The following is a 25,369-nucleotide window of genomic DNA, read 5'->3' as shown; positions in this document are numbered from 1 at the left end:
TTTTTAAGTTATTCAGTTTTCTATTTTACATACATTTTGATATTATGTAAATTATGTACATTTAAATTTTATGGTTGCTCCATTTATTGCATTATGTCCATTGTTTTAATTATTATTGTGAATCCATGTTATGTTAACAATCTTGTTTAGTGATTTTTAGACATTTTTTATTTAAAACATTGTTTTGTAATATATGTAAAACAATAATATTATTTGTAATAAAAATTTTAAAAATATTCTTTCAAAAAAAAATTTTTATTATTTATTTTTTACAGAGTTGTTTTGATTGTAATGCGAAAAATCCAACATGGTCCAGTGTAACATATGGAGTGTTTATATGTATAGATTGCTCGGCTGTCCATCGTAGTCTTGGTGTACATTTAACATTTGTTAGGTCAACACAATTAGATACAAATTGGACATGGTTGCAGATAAGACAGATGCAGCTTGGTGGAAATGCTAATGCTGTATGTATTTTTAAAAAAGTAACAAATATCAGTTTTAAATAATTTAATCATACTATTCACAGTGTTGTTTGTTCATATTCTAAACTAACTAAACAATAATGGACCAGAAAATATCAACCGAATTTGGTCATAATTTAACAATTAATGTTTAATATTATAACCCTTTATCAGATCCATGAGATCCTTAGTGATCCTTAGAGGATTTTTAGTCTTTATTATAATGTAAATTATGTAATTAATGGAGTAAATTCATTTATTTGTTGGTTCATTCATTAATATTGATAGATAAATTAATTATATATCACAAAGTATTTCTGTTGGAGTACATTGCTACACATCGTTTGAAGCAAAATCTCTTTTAGAAACCATATCTTGAAGCCATATCTTTTTAGAAAGACTTTTTGAGTAAGTAGCTAGTTGAAAATTTTTATTTTTACCTGTACCTGTATTAAAATTCCTAAGAGAGAATTTATGGGTTCAGATCAGTGATTTTAAATGATATTCTTCTGTTAAATGATACCTTCAGTAGTTTGAGAAAATTATTGTAAAGCTCAGGGAATTAAAAACTATGTTTTGCGATTTGCTGTGAACTGTTTTTTTGTTTTTAATTGCCAAATTGAAACTTTTCAATAGTATTTGTTGAGAATATAATTCTGAGAAAATTTATGTGAGTAATGTCAGTTGTAGAAAAAAGTACAAATAAAAAAAAAACAAACCAAAACATTCTGAAAAGTGTTGTGAAACAAACCAAACGTCAACATTACATAAAAGTTACATATCCAACATAAATTTAATCTGTTTTAAAGATGATAAAATTTCTTAATTATTTAGCGTCTAGTATAATTTAAAATGTGGTACATAAGTATTTATTGTTAGTAATATGATCGTTAACAAGTTAAAATATGTAAAAGTTCTAGTGAACATGTTTTGGTCATAATTTAATAATTAATGTTTAATATTATAACTCTTTCTTTATCAGATCCATGAGATAGATCTATGTCAATATCTCAACGTGCAATTATCTCATTTTTTTTTTGTTTTTCTTTGATATAATGATACAGTAATATATTAAAATTACATACCAAATGCTATGGAAGATATTTTATAGAACATGAATATTCAAAAGAAATAAATAAATAAAATGAAAAATCCTATTATTATACCTGTAAAACTATTCACTTGAAAAACTTGCCAAGTTTAGTCAAAATTTGTTTTTTATTAACCAGATAATTAATTAGTTCATGACATATTAAATAAGGGTTTTGTAACCCTTACTTATCTTGAGTATATCTTTACATGTTTCATAAGAATTTATTAAAACTGTTGTAAATCTACAACTTACCAACATGACCGATTCATTTCAATTCAGTCTTTTTACTACTGAAGGTTGAAACTAACAACACATTATAGTTTCCAAGAGCCGCAAGTTGGTATAAGCAACTAATCAACCAAATGTTAAAAATATCAAGGCATTGTAGGATTGTATTAATCGAACAGAATTTGATGGCAGCTTTATACCAAAATGTGAGCATGTCAGTTTATAAATGGGAAAAAGTTAGTAATCTGTCAGAAAAGAACAGATTTTGATATTTTATAGAACTTAATTTTATTTCATTTGACTGGTTCTTAAAAAAAAAAAATGAACTCCAAGGCAAGTTTTTGCGATAAATAGTATAGTCTCTAAGAAATCGTAAAGAATTTTTAAAAAAATCATGGAGTTAAGCATTTGTGTAATAGGAAAAATGGACATTAGGATGCTAAAGTAAAATAAAATAGGGAATGTTGATTGTAGTATTACAGTATGTAAGTCATTGTGAAAACAAGTGTAGAAAATTTTTTATTAAAGCTATTTTCAGCTTTATAAATACACTTTGTTTTTTTAAGGTAGCCTGGGTATAGTGGAAGGAGGTGTTGAAAGTTATTGTAAGCTAAGTTTATAGTTAAGTTTACAGTTAAAGTTAATAGTTTCACACAGCTGTGAAGTTGTGTGAAATTATTAACTGTGAAAATTGTGAAATTGAGTAATTAATTTGAAAGGTAAGCGAGAATAAAGCAAAATGGAATATGACATTGAATATGAATATGGAATATTCATATGATTGATGATGGAAAATAATTAATGAAAATAAACATGTAGCCTATGTTTGTATTAATTAATTGTTGCTTAATTGAAATTTATTGTTTTTTTGAATTGCATGTTTTTTGTTTAACAGACTAAGTAGTTAAAAACATAAATATCTTTTTCTGATTGTATTTAATTATTTGAAATGTTTATTTTCAGTTGCAATTTTTCCGTCAGCATAATTGTACAACAACTGATGCTCAACAGAAGTATAACTCAAGGGCTGCACAGTTATACAAAGAGAAACTTCATGCTGCTGCTGTTCAAGCTATGCGAATTCATGGAACTAAGGTGCATTTGATATTTATTTGACATATAATATACATTACAGAATAATGATATTTGATTTATTGTTTACTGTTTATTTATATTATTAATTTATTATTTCCATAAAATTTTATATTGTATATAAATATCTTAAATGATAGTTGATAATTTGTAAGATTTACCTGACCAGTTGAGGGTTTACAAAAGTGGTTTTTTGCTAAAATGAAAGTTTTCTGAAAATAAAAATGTATATAGTTTTTTAAATTGCTTTGTATTACTAAATAAATACACATTTGAAATTTTCCTAAGTTATATCACAAAACAGAAAATAATGATTGTAACTAATTAATTCTGCTTAGAGATTTGTTTACCAAACTAACAAACAAATCTTCAAGCCTACTGTGAACATTCATGGTAAATTACCAACAGGTACAAGTAATTATGGGAATTACTTCTCCTTAGCAAGTAGGTAATAATGCTTACTTAATAAATGGAAAACTTTGGTTATTTTTTTTTTTTAATTGCCAAAGTTAGTCATTAACAGATTGACTGCTGAGAGACATTAAATGATGTCTCAGTCAGTTTATCCATTCATTTAATGTCTCAGTTTTGCAAATCTCAGTTCAAAGTATAATTATCAATAAAATGTTATTTCATTACAGAAGAGAGTGACTTTTAATAATTTATATTAAAAAAAAGTTTAGCAAATCAATAAAAATAGTCTTCAAACAATTCTGGAGTTGTACAATTAAAAATAAATACAATCAGTTATTAGTAAGTAAAAGATATAATTCAATTAAAATATGTTAAACAGTCTGAGACATCAATTGGTGTATCATTATCCATTGTTGCTGTGAGACACAAATTGATGTCTCAACTTTATTTTTGAATATTTCAAAAAGTAAAGTTGCAAAGTAAAATTAGTTTCAAAATTTACTAATAAGGTAACAAAATCTTTATTGAAATTGAAAAAAAAAATGGCAGCACTGGTGGAAATTTTTAACAAAATAAGTATAGCAACCTTGGAAATGTTGCATTTTTCAGTGTGGCAGTCTACCTGTTAACTATTTGATAGTTGAATTCAAGGTTACTGATAATGTATGGTCGGTGATTTGCCCAATTTATTTCCTAAGACATTACATTTAACTATCATTATACACATTTATCAACAGTATTAAAAATTTAACCTAAAAATTATTTCAAAATATTTCATTTATCCACCAAAATTAAAAATTTTATTTAAAAATCCAGTTACAGAATAAAAACATTAATTCTAAAGGAATAATATAAACAGCCTTCTTTAACTAATTCCAATTGTTTTTGTAAGTGATTGTATAGTGCAAAGCAAATAATACTTATATATATTAGATGCATTGTGTAGGAAGGAAGCACTATTTTGAGTGATGTTGATATGAAATTCATGTACAGATCAAAAATTGTTACTGAGAAGGGCTAAATGACCAATTTAATATAGACCAAGGACAAGATTTTAAGAGCCCTAAAAATAAGGTCTGCTTAAAGACGTACACCCAATGTTTGAATGTCATGCTGTATTTCAGTTTTTTGAATGCATAATCATAATACACTATAAGAAGAGATTGCACATCTGCAATAGGATTAATTGGCAAAAAACTGAAATTAAAATTTAATTTCAGATGATTAAATTTATTAATCATTGTAAGAGCATATATTTTTATATTAATGAACTGTTGAGTCTTAGAATGTAGCTAGTTGAGAAAATTGGTAAATAGTAATTAAAGTTAACATATCATTAATTCTGGGATTATAATTAATTTTGAGGAATAGTACATTAGTTTTAGTTATATCTAATAATATAATGTTTGCCAGAAACCATTTATTCATGCTGTCAGGATCTTGTTAATCTTCTACATAGCATATCAAGACTGGAGTGACAATGTAATTGTATCGTTAAGCATAAAAAATCAATTAGAATATGGGAAATAAAAAGGGAATCAATAATGTAGATAAGGAATCTTATTTAGTATGCTATGTTACATGTGTCGGTTGCAATGTAACGTTATGAGTATTAGTAGTTTGTAAATTATACTTCTGTATAACTTATTTCATGCAATTTAATGTTTGTATGAGAATTTTGTTGTTTACATTAGAAAGTCGTGCAGATGTTGTTTGTCTTTATAGTTTGTTTTTTTTAGTGATGCAGCTCATTATTCAATAATTTGTTTATTTCCTTGTTTTTGTTTAGAACTGAAATAATTAATTAATTTTTAGTCTTTGTTGAATTTAATGTTGATGTAAAAATTTCTTCTGACTGCTGTCTTATGTTAATTAAAAGAATTAACCAATTTAGTGGGGTAACATGCTTTAAAACACATTCTAGGAATAATGAAGTAATGTTTTGTGTTTTTATCATGTTCTCTTCTTTTTTTTTTATAAAAAGTATGTTTTTATTTAAATAATAATGATACGTACTTTTCTTTAATCCGTAAATGTTTTTTTTGGTTTTGGTATACTTTCTCTTTCTAAAATTAGTTTTTCCCAATTCTAATTGCCAATCTAGATTTCCTTTTTACAAAATTTTGGCCAAAACATTTTCTCCTCTTCATTATCTTAAGATAACGACCTCTTAAATTCCAATTACATCTACCTACCTAATTTCCAACATCTTCCTTAAAAGTCTGTTCTTTTCCTGTATGTTTTTCTTATTATCCATGTTTTGCTATTATAAAGAACTAGCTCCACATAAATATTTTCAAGCATTTCTTTTTTTATATCTATTAATAGACACTGACATTAGCAGATTTGTTTTTTTTTTTTTTTTTTGTTTATAAAAACTTTCCTTAATTATGCTAGTATGTTTTCTATTCATTACTTTACCCATCCTTTACTTTCCAAATAATAAAATCCATCAGCTTCTGATGTATTTTGTTCCTCTATTATCATAATTCCTCATTTCTTTTTCTGTCATATTTCATGTTCATTATTACACTCTTTTAACTATGATTTCTGCCACAAAAACAATATCATCAGTGTACCTTATTTTTTCCCCTTGGGTTGTTACTCTACTTATAAATCTTTCCATAAGTTCTTGTGTTACTTCATTTTTATGTTAAAGTTGAGAAGCAGCGAGGCCAGCTGCTTATTTTTTTTTATCTTTATCCTTATCTTATTCCTTTCTGAATCGGAGCTTGCCTTTTTTTTATAATCTTTTCTTATAACTGTTAGATAATTCTGTTATTATTCTTGGGATGTATCTAACCTTACTTGGTTTCAAAGTACCTTTTCTATGTCGGCATATGCTGTTTAAATGGCCTTATTCTTCTTAATTGTGACTTCAAAAATTAATATATTGGCTTTGTAAACCCATACTCTTTCTGAACCCTAAGTAGTTTTCATCCAATATACCTTTTTTGTGCTTATTCTATTTACCTTTGAAACAAATTAATACAAAATAACCCTGCTATAATGCAGCCATCCAGAGAAAATGGATATATACCTGTTTTCTCTGGATGGCTGCATTATAGCAGGGTCATTAGCTATAACAGGTATAACAAGCAAGTATAACAGGTATGTTATACTTGCTTTTAGGGTAATAGTGTTATTTCGAAGATAAAATGATAAATGAAAAAAGGCAGTTGAGTTAATATTGTAACAATTAAAATATTACTGAATGTTAACAATTAAACGTGAGAATATTATTGGATAAGATTATGTGTAGAAAAATGAAAATACAGTACTGAGTATATTACGCAGTACTTAGATTTTTGTAGCTTGATTTCATTTTTACATTGGTTTTTTTTTGGAGGGGTAATTTGCATTAATTGTACAGTCTTTTAAGCACTTTTCCTTATAGCTCTTTCCGTAATTGAAAATACATTGCTGTATAAAAGTTAAAATACATAAAGTAATGGACCATATTACTTTTTAGAATACATTAACATAAAAAATCTAAAAATATACTGAATACTTAAGATTTAAGATAGTTATTTAGAAAAGTAGGAAGTTGTGTTATTTATTTATACTGTTCTATTTATTACTAAATATGTACACGTAGTTAAAATATGTTTTTATGTATGTACTAAAAAATATATATTTTTTTATAACTGATAACAGCACTTTTTTTTAGCGACGATATCCTTCTATCTGCATTATAGCGGTATCCACGTTATTTTGAACCATGTTATAGTGAGGCTGTACTGTAATTATTTTTGTTCCGCTATATGTTTGACTGATGACATGGTAATTTTCACATATATCTGGTCCTTCCCTTTTTTAGTGGTAATAATTATACTATAAAAATAAATAAATAAATAAATTTTATTTACTAAAGTTTAAAGCTTCATTTCTCTCCCTCCAGGCAATTTATTTATTCAGATTGTTAAAAGTTATAAAACACTAATTTCTTTATTCGGTCATAAAATAGTCCCACAATATTTGCTTCTACTTCATCTGGAACTCTTTGCTATATGTTCTGAAGTTTCTGCTACCATAACACATTAATTGCTTTGACCATACTGTTGCGATGTGTATGATGTTTATATTAAGTTAACTAATTAATAATTTATTTAAAAATGTTATATACTTTTATTTTCATTTTTCTTTTTTTTTTAAACAGCTTGAATTGTCATCAAATGTGGAAACAAATAGAACACCTTCGGTGAGAAGTTTATTATAACTTCTTATTGTGTTGTTAATTGATGTTTATTGTTTCTGTATTCATGTCTTGTTTTGTTTTTTTTACTGGCTTGCGTATCTGAATAATTATTTTTATTGTTTATTTTGTTCTTGCATGATTTTTAAAATTATTTTTTAAACTGATTATTAATGTTGTTATCAACTATAGATTAATTGCTCTTTGTTATTATTTATTTTATCATGTAGATTTTATGATTGTGACATTAATATTATTATTTACCTTTCGATAATTTAAATTATTATTAGTAATGCTTACATCCAATTTATAATTATAACAACTATTCAGTAAAGACTAATGGTATACTGCAAAAACTCCCAGTGCATGCTTGGGTTTGGTGGAAAATATGACACCTCATATTTGTAGTTTAGTACCATTAGCACAGATGTAATATAATCTGTGGAATGTATGAGGAGAACAAAAGATGGGGGTCATTTAATATTTTATCATATTACCGTTCCCACCAGCTGGCTAATAATGATTTTATTCTGAACTCATCCAATTTGATGAATACTTTCATCCTAAGTTTTTATTGTTATTTCTTTTTAATAATTGTAATTCTGTCTTCTTTATTATCTGTGATTGATTGGATGGAAAAACCTTCACTACACAGAATGTATTTGCTGAACTTCAGGAACTGATTCAAGACGTCAAAATCAGCAAAATAAACTGCTTAATAAATTTTGTAATAAGAAAAAATATGATCAAACATAATTACAAAGATATTGATGATTAAATAATTAAGATGGCTGCCATTTTGTAATTTTTGAAGGTGATGTTTTCAAGATTTTTTTATTTTGTAGAACAAAACACTAGTTTTATATTTACCAAATTTAATTAAAGTAGGTTTACCCGTTCCTGAGAAGTAATTTTTTTGTTGAAAATCACAAAATGGTGTCCAGAAGGAAAAAAAAGCAAAATAGGATTTATGTCGATATGAACTTTTTTTCCCATTTTGGTGTCCTGAATCAGTTCCTGAAGTTTGGTGAATACATCCCAGAATACTCCGAATTTCTTTTATGTGTACTCATAACTCCTAAGGATCAACATTATTGCTCTCAAGTGTTCTTAACCATTATTCTAGTTATTTGGAGAGATTTATTTAATAATAACTGAAATAAAAATTAATTCCATTTTTTTAGATAAATAACATGATAAAAAGCAATAAACAAACCATGTAATCTAGTTAAGTTTTTTACATTTCTTTTCACAGTTTAGCAAATATATTATCAGTTACATAATTTAAAAAATAAAATGTTTAAAAATTATTTACAAAAATTTTACTTTCAGATGACTACTAGATGGCCATTTCAATCGTTAAATATTATCATCAGTAAATGCTGTACATAAGAAAATAAATAATTGAAAAAAAAGGAGTTTATTGACAAATAAGTAATAGTTTTGAAAGAATATAAAATGAATATTTACATCAGCAATTTTTTAATAAGATTAAAAAAGGACAAACTATGTAGTTATACGCAGCCTCAGTCGAAAGTGTAAATTTAATTTCTAAAGCGCCAAAACCTCCAGTTCAGATTGCCCATTGCTACCTACTGCATGTCTCTGTCTTACAGAGATGGATAAGAAAAAGAGTAATTTCAATAAAGACTGAGATAGTATGAATCTTAAATCAGTAATGATGTGGAAATTTTATTATTGAAAATATTAAGGAAATAATATCATTTTAAATTTCTTAAAAAGTTTCTTGTGAAGATTTTTCATTCATAACATTAAATAGTTACTTTTCCTTAAATTTGTCAATGGGAGGTGATATTTCCTAAACTAAATTTATGCTTTTGATTAGCTTAGACAAACAACAATTCATATTTTTTATTCTTACTCTAAAAATATTATTACAAATTCTTATTTTGCATTATTTCAAAATTATTGTTTATTTGTCACCTCATATTCTTTTAAATTAATTTATTTAATTAAATAATTTAGTTTACTTTCCTATACTATTTTTTAATGTCTGCTGACGATGATTGTTTAATTAACTGAAATGCCCATCTACTTTCAGATTTTAAGTGAAATTTTTATAAACTTTTTGAGTGTTTACTAATTTATTTCAATTATTATTTAACATAATTCTTATATATAACAAATTATATGATAAAATATTTTATAAAAAGTAGAAATGTTAGTCGGCTTTAATTAATAGGAGCAACGAAAACCATAAAAAACATGGATTAAACAGTTAAAATAGGTAGGTCAATTTATTGACAGCAGTACTTGAAATAAACAGTTAATCTGTTTGTGTATTGATGGAAAATACAAGGTTAAATTATAGTTTATCTTATTTATCTATGAGTATGAAATTTTGATTATAATAATGATTTATCTTATTTATCTATGAGCATGACATTTTTATTATAATGATTGATCTTTGTAATTGATCTATGATTATTATACCATAATTTTTTTTGATAATTTTTTTCTTTACATTGATTTTATATATATTTTGTAAGTACACATTTGAATATTTACTGTATGTTAGTATTTATGATATATACTATGGAAAATACCATAATTAAATGGTTGAAGATCATGCAATATGAGACCCAAATACTCCCAAAAATAGTTGTACTCAAGAATATAAAGTCCTAAGCCAGGCTAATGAGGGGAAAATCGATAATATTATTTATATGTACATATATTACTGGGGGATTATATTGTTGTTTATTTTGTATACTTTTGAAAGCTTATGCTTTCTTTATACTTTTTCACATTAGCATTTACAGTTTCTGTTGTCATATTTGTGGATATTGTCACTGACTGTCATTTAATTTTTATTATTGCATGTTTTATAAAGTAAAGTTTTATTATGATTGCTTTTTAAATTATAATAATGATGAAATAGTCTCTATAATGATTGCTAATTAATTAATTGTTTTATTTAATTGTGTAATTATATAATAACATTATTTTGTGTAACAAATAGGTACATTAATTATTCAATTACGTATTTGTAATATTTATTTATATTTTTAACATATTTAAATGCTGTTGATTTAGTTGGATGCTAAGAGTTATTTTACCCGTTTAACTTTTATGTTGATTACTTGACAATATAAACTTCAAGCTTGTATTTAGAAATATGTTATGGAAATTTTTTCATTATTTGAAATATACCAATTCTTAGCCAGGATATTTGAACCTCTTTCTTTTTCTGTTCAGCCTCTGTAACCACCTTAAGGTATTACTTCAGAGGATGATATGTTTGAATGTAAATGAAGTAGAGCCTAGTACAGATGTGTAGTTAATTGAAACTTTACCACCAAAGAACACTGGTATCCATGATCTAGTATTCAAATCCATATAAAAGTAAATGCTTTACAAGGCTTTGATTTATATTAAGGTTATCCAAAATATTCAGAATACATTCTGGTGACAAACTACTGTATGAAGAACAAAATGGTTATCTGTACTATATTTTCTAAATTAAAGTAGTTGTTAAAAATTATAAATAATTATGTAAAAAGGTCTGTTTAATAACTTCTGAAACATGATGTGTAGTGCACACATGAATTGCTTTATTGAGATATCATTGGCAATTTTTTGTAGTTGTGTTTCGATAAGAAAGCTTATTTTTTAACACATCAGGTTATTTATAGAACTGCTTCTGTATCCCCTTAAGTAGTTGAGTTTTAAACTTGAATTTTCATAGTGTTGTACCTATGTCAGTGTAACATCTGCAGTATGATAAGCTTAAACATTTAAGTTTCATTTGTATGATATAATAATTCTTCTAGTTCATAGTACATTTATGTTTGCTGCCATATCAATTTTGGAATGAACTTGGCTGATATGCAATGTATTTAAAGTTTTTTCTTATTAGGATTTAAATGCTTCTCCTATCTTCTGTCTCAGTGCGTCTTCTGTGATATCTTAAGTCGTCAACCATCAATGGTAATATAAAATCTTGGTTTACTTTTCCTGTATGTGCATTGTTAATGGACGTAAATAGATGAGGGGTTTTTTAATTTATTGGTTTTCACCCCAGATTTCTCAAAAACTATTGCAGATCCGTATCTGCAGTAGGACCTAATTTATTTGATTTTTCAGGTTAAAAACCATAAGAAATGTAAGTCTGTTCCTTAATTAATGTTCTAAAAATTTCAGTACAACCTCATTTTACCAGAGTAGATGAAATCAAAGCAAAATCTTTCACTAGATGAAATGTACAAATGAAGCATTTTAGGACATATTTTTATATGAACTTTTTCCATTATTTTTATGAGTAGAATTGGTTATGAAAGTGCTGGGAGAACTTCATGAAACATTCTCGCATGTGCGCACGTGCATATATACATATATATAATATAAATACATACCATTTTTTTTGTACTCATACCCAAACGTAAAGAAAATTCAATTTTACACTCCAGTCCCACTGTGCAACCAAAAATAATACCATACTTTCCTTCGAAAAGCCTGTAAAAAATATTTTTAACCATGATGAAAGTCTGTTTTATTTAGAAAAATATAATAGATTGACATTATTTTTAAAGATTTAATGATTTTTATTTCTGTATAAATATCAAAACATTAACATGCCAGAACTATATGTTTTGAATTGGGTTATTTTATACTTACTTCTATGAGTGAGTATCCTGATGATGGTGAGTATGGGTAATCCTGATGTTTCGATGTCCATGGTATGCTGCAGCAGTGAGTACCCACAATTGTTTATTTTTTGGAATTGTAGATAAGGTTCCCTCCTCTGTAATGCAATCTCTGATAGCTTCTCATTCACTATTTCCTGTAGAGTAACTGAACAGAATGTACTTTAGTGATTCATCCTTGCCACAGCCCCGGCAAACCAAGAATCCCTTAAGTGGAATCGGTGGAAATACTGTCCAGTAACAATGTGGCTGATACAAGCTGTTTCTGTGAAACTGGTTAGTTATTTTCAACAGTTCTGGTGTAGTGCCAGATCAGTAGCTTGTCGTTTAAGTCATTTTTTAAAAATAAAATAAATCAAATAAAAATAGTATTTGAATTTTTTACAAATACAAATTTGAAAATATTTGTATAACTTTAAAAGATGTTGACATCATATTAATATAACATATTATGTTTATTATAGGCTTGAAATATTATTTTTATAGATTTCACATTTATAAGATTTTAATGAACATCAGAAGAGCTTAAAGTTTATGACTTACATTTAAAAAAATTATTTTTATTTTTACTTCATTTATAACAGCAAGATCAGTATTTCAATCTGTTTTCATAGGAAAGTAAAGGTATTAAGATTAAAAAAAAAAACTGATTTTTTAAAAATTCAACAGCAAAAACAAAAATTCAGCAGTCCACCATAGTATAGAACCAAATAAGAGCTCTTACCTTATTTTTTCATTTTTATTCTCCCTTATTTATCAATAGCGCTTTCAAGTAATTCCTTATCATCAGTAGTTGATTAAAATTTCAAAATTACACATTAAAATACCAAATTATTACATATGTAAAATATGTGTAGTCAAATAATTAAAAACCTTTTAAACATCTTTGAGGCTAGCCATTAAATATAGCTATCAACTATCATGCTGTATTTAGTGGCTAGCCACAAAGATGTTTAAAAGGTTTTTAATTATTTGAGTACACGTATTTTATATATGTAATAACTTGGCATTTTAATGAGTAATTTTGAAATTTTAATTTTAATCAACTGATGATGAGGAATTTCTTGAAAGCGCTTTTGATACATAAGGGAGAATAGTAAAAATGAAAAAAATAAGGTAAAATCTCTATGTGGTTCTGTGTTGTGGTGGATTGCTGAGTTTTTGTTTTTGAATTAATTAGTATGGAGGAAAATACGGACAATTTAAAAATTGATTGTACTAAATTAATTTTTAAAAATTATCTGAAATGAATGTAAATAGCTACTTTAGCTGAAGAACTCATTTTTAGTTAGATACATTGTTTATTGTTGTATTATAATTTTTTACTTCATGGTCTAATGTAGGATGTCATTTACTTTCTTTGTTCAGCTTCATTTAGAATCATCTGCTGATAATCATAGTAATCAGAATGTTAATAAGAAGGAAGTAGATTTCTTTGAAGAACATACAAATTTAGGTGATTCAGCTGATACAGGGTTCAGTGATAATCCAACTGAAAGCAATTTTCAACAGGTTAGTTTCTTCTGTTGAAAAGTATTTTTTATTCTTCTTATTAGAATTTTTCTATTTAACTTCATATTTTAATAATTGTGTGTTAATTTTCTTTTCACCTTTGGATAATTAATTTTATTCATGTGATTGGCAGTGAGTCCTTCTACTTATCATTAAAACGTATGTCTTACAAAGTCTGTATCTTTGTTTTCCTTTGTAGTTACCTTTTACTATACTTATAGTTTATCTTCTACTACATTTCTATTATCAAATTAACCAAACCTGGATGTGTTAACGTATGATCTCTTTCCAAGATTATGCCACAAATTTTTCTCTTCTACTTATCTTATAATCTGATTCATCATTTTATACTTTATTCACCAAATTTTTATCATTTCACCCTTATCTCATTTTTAACATCCTCCTCTAACACCGAATTTCAAAGATCTGTGTTCTTTTCCTTTCTTTTTTTCTTATTGTCAATGTTTCATTATCGTAAAGCACTACATCCTGTGTAAATATTTTCAAGAACTTCTTTAGTTCTATGATGTATGTTTGTAATTAGTAGACCTTTTTTTTCAAAGTTCACATTGTTTGTGCTTCTCTGCTTTTTGTATCTCCATTGCTCTGTCTATCCTTTGTTTACTCCCTAATTGTTCATTTTCCTCTTTTTAATATTTAATCCTCATTACTGCCACCCAACATTCTATCACATTTATTACATTTGTTTTGATATTATTTATTTTCTTACTTAATTGAAAGATTAGATGTTCAGAAATTTAAAAAAAAGGTTTAATAAAGAACTTTTATGTGCATTATTATTTCTTTTTTTTATTTCAGCAATTATGGAATAAACAGAATCAGCAGTTGCAACAGGTTTTAAACGGTAGTACATTAAATAGTGATGCTTCCTTAAGTAAAAGTAAATCAGCTTCTTCTGGAGCACCAAGTGTGGATGCCTTACTGAGCCCAACTTCTACTGATCACGACAGAAAACCAACTATTGGTACCAGAAAACCACTTGCAAAACGAACTGGTGTAAGTATTTTTTTAGTTATGTATAATGTTATTTTTATATACTTAAAAAAATTCATATTATTTTATGTTAGGCTAAAAAAAGTCAATAGTTAGTACATTATGCACATAAAGTTTATGATTTTCTTTATTTGCATTGTCGGTTTCTATCTTTTTAAATAAGTATATTTTCAGTTATTTTTAGTGAGATAGATTATGCTTCTAAGTTTATTGTAATTAGGGATTTGGAATGTCAGAATGCTTTTCCATATGTTAAATTAAAATTATGTAATTTTAATCTGCATAACTTGTATAAACCTGCAATAAAAAGTTCAGTTTTGATTACTGCAAATACTGATAGAAATCACATCAAGGATACCATCAAAGTTGAATTGAAATTTATTAGAAAAGACTAAATAAATATTTGTGATAATATAATACAATAAGATTTTTTATAATACATTTTCAGACACTTAGTAGAATGAAAAATAAAATATTTAAGATTATAATTCCTGTATTTATAAATCCTTTCCATTACTGCATGCAAGGGGTATAAAGAATCTGATCACTTTTTAAAGGTTTTACACTTGAATCTCCGTAGTTACTATGTTGGGACTTCAAATTATAGAATATTTATAATGTAACATATCTGTGCGGGAGAGCCAGGAACACAGATAATGTTTTAAACAATTATATCTAAAAGACTCAATAAATTCAGATGCAGTTATACACTATCCATGTTTATTGTCCTATTCTAAATTGCCTATCAGCTAAGATTTGACAAAGTTGTACAAGATCCAGACAAATTTTCAGAATATCTTTATAATAAACAATCACTTTTCTTTGTTTTTAACCTGATTTTGTTGTTTAGTTAAAATTGTTACATTTTAGGTTGTAGTAAGAAAATATCTCAAACTAAATCATAACTTATACTACTTAGTTAGCAAACCATAATTATGTAAAGTATTAAAAATAGAAAATAGATATGACATTTATATATGTAAGAAATTTACAAAAAACTGTTTTTGGAGATTTTTTATTATGTCGATATTAATGAATGGAATATTTTAATAATTTGAATATTCAATTAATATAGTTATTAAAATAATAGCTTTAGTTTAATTGATAAATTTTCTTTTGATGTTAAAGTTAGGTGCTAAAAAAGGGTTAGGAGCTCAAAAAGTTAAAGGAAACTTTGAAGAACTTGAACGTGAAGCTGAGTTAGCTGATCAACGTCGATTGCAAGAAGCTACTGCTGTTATAACACCTGCAAAAAGTCATGAAGAACAAGAAGCACAGGTAAATTTTTTTTTGAAATTTTGCTAGCTTTTTTTAATTAATGCTAATATTTAATTTATAGTTTTTCATTTTATTTTAATGCTTTTGAACATAATTAGAAAAATTTCAAACGAAATTTAAATAGCTAAAGAGGATTCACTGGATCTAAGTTTTATATAATTTACTTTAAATTAGGTAAACAGAATTAACAGAACTGTTTGAACAGTTCTGAACAGAAAAGTTTTTGGACTGTTTGTTTAACCTTGAAAATAAATTAGTTTATTAAGTCAAAGATGGCCAAGGATTATGTTGCTATATTAAAAAATGGCTCAAACTACCTCTATACTAGAACACTAATTTTTAGCTCTTACACTCTAATAGAAACACAAATTGTAATATTATAATAATTGTATCTTTTTATCTTCAAATTGGGTCAAGTATTTACTGTATTAAATGCATAATTAATTAAAAAGTAATTAAGTTAAAAGATACAAATGATCAATTGTGCAATATTAAATAAAATAAGATTATACTTATATTGCTATTGTTGTTTTACATATTGTCCTTACAGTTGAAAAACAGAAAACACGTTTTAGCTCTTAATAGTTTTTTAGCTCTAATTACTTTAATGAAAATTATTAGATCACTTTTAGATTATGTGGAAGTAGTTCTTTCTCATAATCTTCTCCACATTGAAGTTAATTATATATGTTAGCTGTACACTTAGCAGGTAATGGTGGCACTTTTGTTAATGGCATCCAGGGACTCGAAGGGTTTTCTAAAAATCTTTTGTTCATTAGAAGTGCAGTAGTTTTTTGCTGTTTAATTTTTTTGTTTATCATATTAATGCTAATTTTGGAGTACAGTGAAAAAAAACTATATAACATTTTTCTTTATATAAAATAATTATAAATGTTATAAGTGAAAATACATAATACAATACAAAATTTTATATATAAACCAACCAATGTTCAGATATAAATTTTAATTTAAAAAAAAGAAGCTTTTTTATAGTTGAAGAGAAACTGTGAGCAAAAAGTAAACATTTTAAATATCTTTGTTTTGTATCATGGCACTTTATAGTCATTTTAAATCTCAAAATTACATTATAATCAATTTAGGTTTGAAATTTCATTATCAATATATATAAATTACATTATCTCCCCTACTACATTATGTTACCTGACTTTTACGTTATATGAATTCACTGTATTAATCAATTTATATTTTATTTTGTTTTTTGTAGCTGGCTTCTATGCGTCTTGCATATCAAGATTTAGGTATTAAACAAAAAAAGGAAGAAGAAAAGTTGAAAGCTGTCGATCCTAAAAAAGCTCAACAAATTGAACGTCTAGGGATGGGATTTGCATCAAGAATGTTAGTTACTTTTCTTTTTTTTTTTTTTTTTATGATGTTTAATTTTACATTATTTTCTGTCGGTCATCTTAGATGACCAACAATATTTTTTAATATTATAAACTTGAATTAAAATAGTAGTCAGCTATTTGTTTTATACTGACCATAAATTGTAGGTTGGAAGTTAAAATAATACGTTATTGCTGCACTCTTATTACAACTCATCTCTGTGAAAATTATTATTTACTAATAGTGGTTTTTTTATATTTATTTATTGATTTTTAATTCTTATCCAGTCTGTCTGTCAGTCAGTGATGTTTTTTCTTTACTTCTTTTTACTTTTACTTAGACTTTTACTTGCTTTTTAATTGTTTAACAATTTTTTTAACATAAAAGCAGATGATGTCATCCCAGCTGCTATGTCTTATATCATTCATGCTTCTCTGAACCATTTTTACTTTACTGTGGCTTCAAGGAATGGTAAAAAGGATTTGTTTGCACTATTGGGTTCTTTGAAAACGCCTTTTTTTTTCTGCCACACATTTATGATGAGTTCATATATGATTATTTTAATTTTTGTTTACAATAATTACTGTATTCTAACAAACTTATTTTTCTATTCATTTTAAACACAATTCTTATTTTTAAATAAATAGGGATGTTAAATATTATTTGGTAATAGATGTCTAATATCTATTTGAATATTTTAAAATCTTTAAGTCCCAATTCTATCAAACTATACTTTGCGTGTGGAACTCTATAACAAAAATTAATAATACATTTATTTTATTAATTATAATTTATCGAGAAAACCAAATGAAACTTATAACAATTCTGAAATATATACGTTTTTCCTGTGAGACCAGTGTTACTGAATTGTACAAAGTGATTAATGACTGAAATTTAAATCTGTGTAACTGCAGTAAGGATCATCTCTGTGTTAAGCAAAAATTGTTGCAGATTGTAGGAGCAATTATTTTTTACAAAAGGTTTTCAGCATTTTTGTATGGACTTTATTCCTTATTTGGGTGTTCCTATTGAAAAATTATAAATAATTTTTCTGCTAAAGGGAAGCCTGTAGAGAAAAAATGTATGCTACATCAGTTTTGGTTTAGGCAAAAAAATCTGCCATTTCATTAAAATTGGTAAAATACTCTTATGTTAATGGTTTAATTTGTAGATCATCTTGTGTGCAAGTTTTTTTAATGTAAATTATATGTTATTGATACTATTTGTTACAGAGGAATTTCACATTCGGCCATCAGCGATATGAAGACTATTGATCAAGAAACACCTTATAATACTAAATCAAAGACAAAGTCATCAGTATTGTTTGATCCAGATAACGATGTTTATTTTGATGACTTCAATAGTTTTACAAGTTCTGTATCTTCTAATAATTTTTCAATGTAAGAAATGTTTAAAGTTATAATTGTAATTTTTGTAATTATTTTTCTGTGTGACAAATTTTTATCAGCTTAGTCTGTAACTATAATAATGTTGATCTTTTTTTTGTTCATTGTGATTTGGATTAATATTACAATCATTTTACACTTTATATATTATTATTTTCTGTTACCTTTTATTATTTTTGTTTTTATATCAAACTGCTTAAAATTATATGTAAACTTAATTATGTTTAGCAGTTAGTGCTCTCCATTTTCAGATTTATCATTTTGAGTGTTATTAATTGAATACCAATGTTCAAAGTAATGTGATAAGTAAGTAAAATGTAAAATAAAAAAAATTAATTTGTTATACATTTATGAAGTTAATAAAGAATCATTTGTAGAATTTTATGGAAATTATACTTACTAGTAGATCATTTCATTGTTAAATGTTTAGCACCTTCATCAGTGAAATTACAACTGGCCCTGTTTTTACGAGGGCTCATCTTAAAATAGTTAGAAAATTGTTTTAGTATGTAATTGAACAATATATTTCACATATGCTGTTTTTGTCCATTTAAGTTATTGTTTTTGTCAGATGTACATTGAACTGGATATTTACCCACCCAATGATGAAAGAACAGGCACTGTATGCAGCGACAGAATTATCCTTTGTAAATTACTTAATAGAATTTAAAAACCACAATATGCATATTCTAAACATAGTACGTAAAAACCAAAATCTCTACATTGAACAATATGAAATTTTTAATAACACTCATTTCGACAAAAACATGTTACATGAATAAACAGCAAAGATTAAATATTTTACTTGGCCAGACACTAAACTTATTTGCTAATCATTTCAAGAGGGATACCATAATCATAGTGTCGTTGGGCACTGACTAACTAAAATTGGCTCTTTTGAAAGTACTATTTGCATGTAACTTTCAAAATAAGTCATTAATTTCTAATCTTTTTTTATAAAATGTTATATTTTGTCATGCTGATCAGTAAGTTAAGTTAGAGGTCTTGTTTTAGCAAGACCTCTAACCAGATTATACCTTGTATAATCAGATAGGTGTTATTCTACCATCTTGGCCAGGGCAATTAAGAGCAAGCAAATGCATTTTTTGTTTACAATTGCATTACAAGCACACTCTTTTGGTCCAAGACTTCAGTGGAAGATCACCTTGTAATGGTATGTATTACATATTAATGAGTATTTTTTCATTTTTGTTGGTTATGTTCTTATTTTGTTTATTAACATGTTCGCTGCTGCAGATAAAATAGGGAACTTAACCATTTTGCTGCACCGACAACTGTGATGCTGTGTAGTAATTGCCTACTATGCGTTATGGCGCATATTGGCTCGTCCTGAGGTTTTGTACGGTGTATGTAGTTTTTTTATGGATTTATTCTATATACTGAACTGATCGACCTTGGATTTTCATTTGGTATGCATTTGTGCCGTACCGCATAACACATTGGTTTTTAATCTCTTTCTGACAACTTTATTTCCTTTTCATATATTTTTATGACAAGTTGTTCCATAAATCATTCATAATACTACTTAATCTTGTAAATGCTGGTTTTTATTTATAAATTAAATTAATTATATTACATCACCTAATCCATTGCTCACTGTTTTGATTTGTCATCTTATTCCTAAATGAAATATTTGTTTAAATATATTTTTTTAAAAAAACATCCATTCAAATATATATTTTAATAATATAAATACTTGATGAAACATAAAATTTATTACCAGATATTTGAGTTTGAATCACTGCACTTAAAATGTTTATACATTTGCTTATAAACATCATCCACATTATTAAATAATTAAATTGATTTATTTATGACTTAATTACTTTTTTCAGCATAATTTATTTTGTGATGTGATTGTGAAAAAAGCTTTTTTTAAATTCATAAATATTGAATGTTATTTTATCATTTATATAGTTTGAAATTCTTAATTTTATTTTTCATCTTTATTAAATTAATACTATAAATTAATTATATATATACCATTATAAATTACAATAAAAAATATTCTTATTGAAAATTTTTCATATTTTAATAAAAGAAATTATGCTGGCATGGCACAATCCAGCAAAATTACCCGTAATAATTATTATGAGTAGATGCTAAATAAGCATATCTATAAAAGAAATGTTTAACTAGAGTTAGTTTACATATTTTCTGAGAGATATTGTAGACTATAAAATCATTAAAAAAAATATTTTTAGTTATAAAGAGAAATAAAATATTCATTACATATGGCACATTATGTGCTGTAACACACAGTCGTAAAGTACAATACAGCAACAATGAGGCTCATATAGCGCAAGAGTTAAGGTAAATAACTTAGCGTTCAGCACTGTACTGGAATTACGCAAACAACGACAAGGATAGAGCAACTCCCTATTACAGCAAATATATGCGCTGTACCACAGCTAACGTGTTAAATAAAATGGTTTAAATAAACTTTTAGTTGTGTCAGAATGTGGTTTTTTTAGAGACTCATTGTTTGAGTGTTTGTTTTTTTCTTCTTTCATCTGTTGTTTTCCTATTCAGGAGAGAACCTATTGTACTTCTTATTTTTTTATTTGTTTACTATCAAATTTTTTAAACGTAGATATTAGTATTTTATATAAATGTACAAAGTTTTAACTATTTTTGTGAGTTTCCCTAATTTAACTTTTTTTTTTCATATTAATTTGTTTTAAAATATAACTTAATTTCTAAAATTAAGTAATATTTTGTTTATATTCTTAAGAGAAAAATCTCCTTTTTTATGATATGATTTTTTATTTGATTCTCAGATGATGATGAACCTCATCTTTGTTTTTTGTCCTTATAAGAAAATATTCTCCTTTATGTAATTTTGACCTTTATTTTTCATCCAGGTATTTGATTACATTTGTATAATTACTCATGGCCATTATGTAGTTGTAGTTGAGTCATTTGTACATGTAGCATTTTATCTTAATTTGTTTGCAGGTATAAAAATAGTAGTCCAACTGGAAGTTTAAATCAAAGTTTAGAATCTATGTTTTTGGATCATGCTAGCTGTTCATCAAATAATAAAAATAAATCGTCTGTGATTTCATCATCGCCTTCTGCTTCTACAACTTCTTGTTGGGAAACAAATGAAAGAAATACATCATCGTCTTCTTCCTCTAACGTTAATAAACCTTCACTCTCATCACCAGTTTCATCCAGTACTAATGAAGCTCAAAAGAAATTTGGTTCTGCTAAAGCTATTTCTTCTGATCAATATTTTGGAGATTCTCGAGATAGTGCAGTATGTATATTTCTAAAAATTTGTTATTTTAGTGTTATAACTGCTTATTTATATATTTTCCCCAAAAATTGTTGCAAAACTAATGGTGTTTGTTAATTTATAATTTGTGTGTGATTGTTTCTAAGTTTTAAATTTGCTGACCTCAAATAAATGAAATTTAAAAACTTAGGTTAATAAAGTAGGTTAAAATATTTTTAGGTGTGTTTCTTTTCTGAATTTCATAGAAAACTATTTTACACAAAAAAAATTAGCGTAGAAATTATCTTTTTTTTTTCTTTTTTTCATAAAACTTTTTTTAATCTAATTTAGAAGTCCAAAAGCAGTTAAAAACATTTCAGTAGGCTTATTTGAAATCAGATTTTTTAACATTATTGCAATTTGTTTTAGTGTTAGCTAAAAAAATGGGTTCTTTTAAATAACAGCTTGTGTATAAAATTGAACAATATGAACTGAACCAAAATAAGTGAAGAAAAATATAAACATCAGTCTTTTGCTTTTTGATATATATATTTTTTATATTATTTTTATAAGCTGCTTTAATCAACACCCCAATCAGTTCAGTCGTGTAGAGTAATTTCATGTATGGAATGTGGGTTCTGTGTGTGAATATACCGTAATAAATCCTCATAGATGTTGAAAACAGTTTAAAATATTGAATTGTGTGCTGGAACTGTTGAAACCATTACAATATTGAATTTGTTTTTAATGTCCATTGGCTTTTGAAGTGATTTAACTTTATATGAGATGTGCTGAACTTCTTAAAAAACAATGTTTTTTTTGGTGAAAGCTTCAGGTCCGTTATGTTATACCAAATTGTAAACCTTTTAAAAAACATCAAATTTAATAACGCACAAAAAATGAAAATTTATACTTTCATAAAAATTAAATTTAAAAAAAAAAATACAAAAAATTTAATTAAAAAACTCATTTCATGAAAAAAATATTACTAACAGCGGTGAATGATACATATTACTTCTAAAAATAAAGAAAATGATAATAAACACATTTAACTCAAAAGTCCCATAACTTGTCTACTTAGGTTCGTTTGTAGAACTGCTATTGCATAACTACTTGTACACATCAAAAATTAACAAAATATCTTACTAATACATACTAAAGAATTGGCCATAGTTTTGCCATTTTAACATGTTACAATTTTAATAATAATATTTTTAAAATTATTTTCTTTAAAAAATTAATCGATAAGTAAGAAATCTAGTAGATCCAATAATGTTTCTTATAGAGTGGCATTTTATTTAAAATTCTCATACGTGTTCCTTATAATTCATGGTTTGTAAAATTTCATGATTAGTTTTTTTTTTATGTATACTCAATACACTCAGCTTGCCAAGACGAAATCACGCATATAACTGACGCTTTCTGATGGTGTCACAGGTCTAACCCTACCACTATTTCTCCAAATTTTCAAAGTCTATGTGAGAATGTGTATTCACACAAACCTAACTATCTTTGTATAGAAAACATTAGTGCATTTTTCTAGCATGATGACATGTTTCTTGAAATTCTATTTTAAGAAAGAATTTAATTACAAATGAATCATGTTGCTGTTAATTTAACTTTTACGTTTTAACAAATATATCGTCTGTCGACATATAAAAAATCCATATAACAAAATAGTTTAATATAAAATAAAATACAAATGAATTCACAAATTTACATAACACAATTTAATTTAATTTTAAATTTAAGTCAGAATTTAATGGTTACATTGGTTGGGCCAACTTTTGCATGAATTTGTTGGGATTATTTTGCATAGCACCTGATGATAAGTCTTAGAGTTTTTCTTTGTAGAGCATTGTTGGTCTATTACTACACTCACAATTCTGAACTGTATGCTTCCCTAAATTTCTCGATTCGTGCTCTAACAGTATGTTGATCAGGAATTGTGTACCTGGAAATCTAATGAAAAATTGGTTTTTAACTAATGGTTTTACCATGTGTATGTACTCACCATGCTCATGGAAGACATATTCTGCAAGAAATATTTCTTGCTCTAAAGTTAACACCATTCTACGTGCACATGGAAAGAGTCTCGATTATTTAAAGGTAATGAACAACAAAGAACCAGACACACCTGCTTGTCTCAAGATCACCAACCTGACTGACTTGTGAAGCAAACTGCATACAATGTTTGTTGGATTACCAACCTTTCTAGAAAACATTGCTCACTGCGTACACACTAGAATTCCTCAATATATAACTATGTTTATATAGAAGTATAACTCCTTTTTGAATGCACTGTATATAAATGTAATATTTTATTTCTCATTTCTTTCTCTAAATTCAGAGATATTGATACATTTGATATTGTCTCGGTAATGATTTAGTAATACCTTTTTAGTTAACTAAATCCAAATTATTGTAACCATTTACATAGTGGGAATTTATGATTAAAAATAACTTTTTTCTGTGTTGATTGCAAATGGAATATGTTCATTGATTTTCATTACAACTTTTGAAAAAGCTGATGAAACTACATTTTGTATTAACTTTTTTTTGTTATCAATTTGATTTACATTTGAGATAATATGCTTAGGAAGTGTAGTATAAGTTTATCTTCTTGAAATTAGTTCAGAAATATTTATGGGTCATTCCATGTTAAGTGGTCCAGGGGTCCTAGTTGACCATCGCCAAACTTCATCAAATTTTGCATGGATATTCGTTGTTTTCTTAAATGCCATTTTACCAAATTGTAGCTCTTTATCTGCTATTACTGATTTTCTGTGATCTCTTGAAAAAAGGGTACTTACTGGTACTTTAACTTATAATTTTGAAAGCAATAATAAAGCTATAGGTTTGCGTTTTAATACTTTCAGTTATCATTTTATGCTTAATTCAACTATGTTATTCATAAATTTCTTTTAGCATCTGGTATTGAGATACAGCAGCTGAAATTCAGCTAAAAGGTTGTTGCAACATTTTGTTTAAACTTAAGTTTAAACTTGTATAATTCCTTATCTAATACTTTGTAACCTGAAAAGGGGCATATTTGTGTGTAATATCCTAAAGTTTCAAAGCAACTGGAAGTTTATGTCAGGAGATATTCATCATCAAACATGGTCAAAGATTTTTTAGCTCAATTTTTGGCCTACATTTGAAAGCTTGTATCTCAGGTATACCTTCTTAGATTTTGTTAATTTTATAATAGTTAGAAAGAGCAAGTTTTATACTATAAAAGCCATGCAGTTTTTTTTGACCTGTAGTGGCAAAAAAAAAAAAAAATTGAAAGATAATGCATCTTTCATTAGGAGCAAGTTTTCTGTAATTTTTATGGATTGAATGTATACTTTCTAGTAGAAAGTAATTTTTTATTAAGTAATATCTTCCATTTTACTGCCTGTACAAAGTTGTTAACTGT

The 25,369-nt window shown here is 26.3% G+C and overlaps 1 protein-coding gene across 3 annotated transcripts in view; it reads left to right on the top strand.

Moving 5' to 3' along the window:
• The window catches only part of ArfGAP3 (ADP-ribosylation factor GTPase activating protein 3), a 62,164-nt gene that overhangs the window by 11,953 nt on the left and 24,842 nt on the right, over window positions 1-25,369 (top strand). For 2 of the 3 annotated variants that reach the window (XM_075378778.1, XM_075378779.1), the window contains exons 2-10: window positions 276-467; window positions 2,749-2,880; window positions 7,451-7,492; window positions 13,522-13,665; window positions 14,485-14,682; window positions 15,808-15,957; window positions 17,183-17,313; window positions 18,534-18,701; window positions 21,687-21,990. In XM_075378778.1, the coding sequence (XP_075234893.1) occupies window positions 276-467; window positions 2,749-2,880; window positions 7,451-7,492; window positions 13,522-13,665; window positions 14,485-14,682; window positions 15,808-15,957; window positions 17,183-17,313; window positions 18,534-18,701; window positions 21,687-21,990 (1,461 nt within the window). The remainder of the gene's footprint in view (window positions 1-275; window positions 468-2,748; window positions 2,881-7,450; window positions 7,493-13,521; window positions 13,666-14,484; window positions 14,683-15,807; window positions 15,958-17,182; window positions 17,314-18,533; window positions 18,702-21,686; window positions 21,991-25,369) is intronic. The other variant, XM_075378780.1, reaches the window with a different exon arrangement.

Source organism: Lycorma delicatula, chromosome 11 (genome assembly GCF_047948215.1).
Source record: "Lycorma delicatula isolate Av1 chromosome 11, ASM4794821v1, whole genome shotgun sequence".
Taxonomy (NCBI): domain Eukaryota; kingdom Metazoa; phylum Arthropoda; class Insecta; order Hemiptera; family Fulgoridae; genus Lycorma; species Lycorma delicatula.
This window is presented reverse-complemented; position numbering and strand designations above follow the sequence as displayed.